The 5624-nt window shown below is 50.9% G+C and overlaps 1 protein-coding gene across 1 annotated transcript; it reads right to left on the reverse strand.

Moving 5' to 3' along the window:
* Positions 1 to 1089: 1089 nt before the first annotated feature.
* On the reverse strand, positions 1090 to 5268 carry LOC144143031 (solute carrier family 22 member 13-like). Its single transcript, XM_077674851.1, has 2 exons — positions 3569 to 5268; positions 1090 to 1096 (listed from the first exon to the last, which is right to left on the reverse strand). The coding sequence occupies exons 1-2, from the start codon at positions 5266 to 5268 to the stop codon at positions 1090 to 1092; spliced, it is 1707 nt and encodes a 568-aa protein (XP_077530977.1).
* Between the last annotated feature and the right edge of the window lie 356 nt (positions 5269 to 5624).

Consider the following 5624-nt stretch of genomic DNA (forward strand, 5'->3'; position numbering starts at 1 on the left):
TGGCTGCCTATGGTAGCGCCATCTGCGAGGACTGACCGTAAGCAACGCTGCAGATAATAATGACGCACTGGAAATTCGTATCAATACGCGCCCTCATAATTTCATGGCAGTCTTCACGAAAAAAAAACGATTTGGCAGGGGAATGAAACTTTTACCTAAATTGATTATTTTTCAGTGAATAAGACATCGTTTGCGGCCGGACAAGCGCGGGGGGCACTATAAAACAAAACACGAACTCTTTCGATTAAAACAAACTTGTATTTGAACACGAAAGTGTTTTATTCCCGGATACACAAAGATTTGACTGACGTCACATGCGTCACGGAAGCGACGCCAGTACAACGAAGAAAGCGGCCTGTAAAAGATGCACCCTTGCACTCAGGGGCGTCTTGCGGGGAAGCAACCTTTAGTACTAAAGAGTACGTTATACTTAGGGTTGTTTGTTCTTGGGCTTTGTATTTTAACACGAAATTGTTTTATGCCGGGATACACTAAGATTTCACTGACGTCATATCCTTCATGGAAAAGACGCCAGTACACCCGAAGTGACCCGCCAGCAGAACGTCGCTCACCAAGCACGCCCACGATGCAGCCGCCGACCCGCAAACCATGCTCAGCTGCAGATTTCGTTGCACGTTTCACTTTGGTGTTTTACAGGTTCCTACGAAAGAGGAATCAACGACAGTTTTTGTCTGCATGGCCCCTTTAAACTCACAGGAAGGCATTGTACCAAGCGGTACGGAAAGTCGTACCGCTTGGTACAATGCCAATGCATCCGTACCAAGCCGTACGGAAAGTCGGTAGGGGAAAGTGGGGTTCACACAACAGTTAAAAAGCAGGTAAAGGCTGCAGAGACGACAAATTGGGCATGGGCACAGAGAATGGAAGCGAAAAAAACCCTGAAGACTTATAGGGCAGAGAAACCGGAAATTAAGAAGGAGGGATTCTATGGTAATACGAGAGGCACTGCATTGCTCCTCGAGGCACGGGCGGGGTGCCTGAGAACCCGGGCATACACGGGTAGCTAGAGGCAGTAGGATGAAACATCCGCATGCTGCGGCAGTGATCGGGAAACTATAGGCCATATTGTCAGGGGCTGCACAGATATACGACCACGGCGGGTTGAGGGGGAAACGACGCTGGCGGAGGCTTTGGGATTTGGGGTGAGGGGGAACGTCAACTTCAAGGCCATAGAGCTGACAAGGAGGCGACTGGAGTGGTGATGGAGGAAAAGTAGGGAAGGGATGGGTACGCAGGCGGAGTAATCATACGTCTGAGAATTTAGAATAGCGAGGGGAGAAAAAATCGGGGTGGGAGCGATGAGTTTAGAACAGGGAAGAGGGGGAGATGGGAGGGAGGAAGGATATCTACTAGGTTAGCTGGGAGTAGGGCAAGTAAGCGTAATAAAAAAATTTCCCCGCATTTCCCCGAGGGGAAGAATGTGAAAGTGCGAATGCATGAGTTGAATTTGCGCGGTTCGGTAATGTTCGTGAAAGAGAGATCACACACACACACACACACACACAACTACAAAGAAAGAAATATGCATTTATTCACAGACACCTATTTGTGTTGTCGTTGTACTTGATTGCTAGAGCGGATCTCAGCTTTGAAATTTCGTGTCAGTACTCCTTTAAGCGGGTGCATTAGCCCTTCTCACGCCCGATTCCTGGCCAATCCCCCACGTGGGTATGTGTCATGCGCAGACACCTATTTGTGTTGTCGTTGTACTTGATTGCTAGGGCGGATCTCAGCTTTGAAATTTCGTGTCAGTACTCCTTTAAGCGGGTGCATTAGCCCTTCTCACGCCCGATTCCTGGCCAATCCCCCACGTGGGTATGTGCCATGCACAGACACCTATTTGTGTTGTCGTTGTACTTGATTGCTAGAGCGGATCTCAGCTTTGAAATTTCGTGTCAGTACTCCTTTAAGCGGGTGCATTAGCCCTTCTCACGCCCGATTCCTCTCCAATCCCCCACGTGGGTATGTGCCATGTCAGCGGCCAGGCAGCGCGCGCCCATCTCCCCCCGTTGCCAAGGAAGACGAGGAGATTCCTGGCCAATCCCCCACGTGGGTATGTGCCATGTCAGCGGCCAGGCAGCGCGCGCCCATCTCCCCCCGTTGCCAAGGAAGACGAGGAGCGCGCGCACCCGCAGCTGTTGCTATGTGGACGGACGGCGGTCACCGGAATTCAGGGTCGCTTATAAAGTGCATTCGCACTTAAAACAGGCAAGTCGGTTGCTGACAACCGACGCCCTAATTCAAATGGAGAGCCACTAATCATCATCATCATGTATTTATTGTAATCTCTTGGGCCTACACCACATCGTGCTCTACCTTTTCCCCTTGAACTGCCTGCAATGTTACATACCTCTCACCACTTAACACCTTGTTTTGTCTTGTCCTCACCACCCTAACCCCATCCCATCCCCCAACCTTGAGCAGTGGGAGGCCGAGCTGACCGGCTCAGCACCAGAGCGACAACCAGCCCTGATGCAACGACCTCTGGACGCAGCTCGGACTTGCGGCCTCCTGGACTTCGGAGGCTAAGCACATCCGGATGTGCAAAATAAAAGTTTATTCCTCCTCCTTCTCCTTGCGACTTCAAGAATTCACATATTCATGAACAAAAACTTATGCTGCCCAAGAAGAAATCGCGAGTATGTAATGTTACGGAACTTCGGCCAAGAATTAAAGATCGAGATTTATAAATGGCGCATTTGTATTATAACTCATTCCGTTAGTTTTTTAGTGAGTGGACACAGTTTTAGCCTTATAAACCCAGTGATGAACTACGCCAACGGTACACCTGGTTCATCCGGTATTATGGGTTTAGAGTAGGTTTTACGTGCGCAGCGCAATCGCCCAGTGATTTTCTGTCTATCTTTCTACTAACTGTGGTAAACAACCCCGACCAAATAAAGCAAGGGCAGCAAAAGTGGCCTGGTGCTCTTACACACCGAGGACATGTGTGTACTTCCTTCCTATCGCTCAGTGCGAAAAAAACAGGTATATACTCTTTCGTCTACAGCTGGATAGTGTTGGCATGGTCAAACACTTTGTTGCACGAAATTACTTCTATCGCCCCTGCTAGCGAGTTCTATTAGCTTAAGAGAAAATGTGGAAATGCTGCTACGTTCTTGTTAGTACTTGTTAGTTAGTGCCACACCTGTTGCAAACCAAGTAAATACCACTACGTATATTTCACCTCAAAAAGGAGCGAAGATACATCTTGCGCACTATGACTTCCCACAAATTGTTTGCGTAGGTAGCGGTGTGAAACTCTAAAAATCAAAGCAGTACAGCGGGGTTCGGACTAAGTCCGTTCAAATAAAGCAGATAGTTTTTTGTAGCCGGAGACAGGCATTCTACAAATTTGTGCTGCAGCTTATAGTTCGCCTATTTGGGCATTGACTTTACGGAAACAGACCGCCGCCTAGAACTCGCTTTACGTCCTGCCTTCCTCATCCTTGAAGTATGGGTGCTTGATATGCTCCCTCGGTGGTCGGCGTTTTGAAAGCTTGATATGCTCGCTTTACGTCCTGCCTTTGTTTTCCGAGTGCTCAACCTTGAGACTTGGGGGCTCGATATGCTCGCTCCGCGGGTGGTGTTTTGGGTGCTTGAGATGCTCGCTCGGCGGTCGGCGTCTGGTGGCTCCAAAGTCCTCTTCATGTGGTCTATGAGGCTCTGACGCTGATTAGACAGTTGCCTGGCCTCGGTTTTGGCGCACTCGACCCCAGTTGCGCGCGGGAGGTAGCGAAGAGCGAGAAGCGACAAGAAGACGGCACATCCGGACAGGAAGAAAGCCACGTCCCCCCGGCCGGCCTTGAGGAGCCCGAAGACCACAGAGGCGCACACGGCACCAACACGTCCACCGGCGAGCGTCCAACTGAGGGCTGTTCCACGCACTGCCGTCGGAAAGAGCTCCAGGACGTAGACAATGCTGACGAAGATCCCGACTGTCGCAAATGCCCTGGACAGTGCAGCAAGACCTTCGGAGACCACTGTGGGCAGAAAGCCGAGAACGGCACTTATGAGGCACTGAAGTCCACCCAGCATTAGAAAGCAGAATCTGATGACTCGCACCAGCGGCATCCTGGTGATCAGCACGTGAACCAAGCCGTAGACGAGGAGAAGCGCAACAAACGACACATTTCGTAGCGCTGCCTTGTCTTGTGGTACCGAGAAGATTACGGTGTAGAGGGTGAATGTCAAGGAAAAGTGGGCCGCGATCATGATGAGCAGACGTCGTTGAAGCGAACACTCGCGGAGGACCCCTTCTTCGTTGTGACCGATAGATTCGTGGTCGGTGTTGTTCACAAGTTCCCGGAGTTTACCCATTAGACAGGCCGTGTTTGCTAAGGGAAAACGGTTGAGCTTGGCGCCTTCCAGCATCACGTACTCAGCCTCGTCCAAGTTTCCAATCGCTACTAGCCATCTCGGTGACTCATTTACGACAAAGAAAGCAGCGACTGGTATGAGTGCTGGTGCAAGGAAAATCGCATGCTTCATGACCCAGTGCAGCTCCAAGGGCGTGGTAATGATCACCCACACGTCGGATAATACGAAACTGATCGTTCCTGCAAACACGACATCGAGTGGCCGGCGGTCGTGTGTTGTCATCTCGAACAGGATGGTGACGATGGCCAGGCTGAGCACCAGCACAGAACCAGCGCAGAAGAATCGGAATACCGTGTGAATGACGTATGAAGTCACGAAGCAGCTGCCAATAGTCGAGGCCAGCAAAAGACCCAGGCCTGCATACGTGACTGGGACACGCCCAATGTAATCTGTGAGGGGGCCGGCAATGGCTGCAAACACCATGGAACCAGTGTTCTGGACCGCTAGGGCTGCGACGAGAAGCACACGCCTGTGGCACACGAGGTTCCAGGTGCTGACTACTGTTGTTTCAGAGCCGCTGCCGTACTCCCATTCTTCACAAGGGATCACGTCTACCTCGCCACCGTCATTGATATGCTTGTAGACGTCGCACCTGCTGGGTCGTCCGTCGGCCTCTACGGGTATGAACTGTTCCCTCCAGTCGGCTGAGGACACGTTTGAGTCTCGTGGCTGCTTGCACCAGTGGTCAATGTCGCGAGCTATGACCGACATGACTAAGGCGTGACAGTTTAGGGCTAGAATTGCAGAAATGACGAGCACGATCATCTGCAACTGGAAGACGCCGTGGCCGAAAGCATCGTTGCAGTCGAAGGACTCACTTATAATGAGGCCGGTTGTCGACCGTCGTACTGGGTGCAGTAGATTCATCGAAGTGAGGTCGGGTGGGCTGCCTTCCGTTCGCTTCGGTGGGTCCTCTTCTTCTTCGGCTTTATCTGATTGGAAGCACGCGCATGTGGCAATGTATCATGAACGCAAATGACGAATTATTAGTGAACTGTGAAACAAAGAATGCTCAATAGCCTCGGGCAAGCACAGCGATTTGAGTTAGGTGGCGAGCCAGTGGAAGTATTAAGCGAATACATCTATTGAAGCCAACTAGTGACCCCTGATCCCAACGATGAGGCAAAGATAATTAGAAGGACAAGAATGGGGTGGAGTGCATTCCGCAGGCACTCTCGGATAATGAATGGCAGCCTACCGTTGTCCCTGAAGAGGAATGTATG

This window comes from Haemaphysalis longicornis, unplaced genomic scaffold (assembly GCF_048455015.1).
Source record: "Haemaphysalis longicornis isolate Haplotype H1 unplaced genomic scaffold, Haemaphysalis longicornis Haplotype H1 scaffold_6, whole genome shotgun sequence".
Classification (NCBI taxonomy): Eukaryota; Metazoa; Arthropoda; class Arachnida; order Ixodida; family Ixodidae; genus Haemaphysalis; species Haemaphysalis longicornis.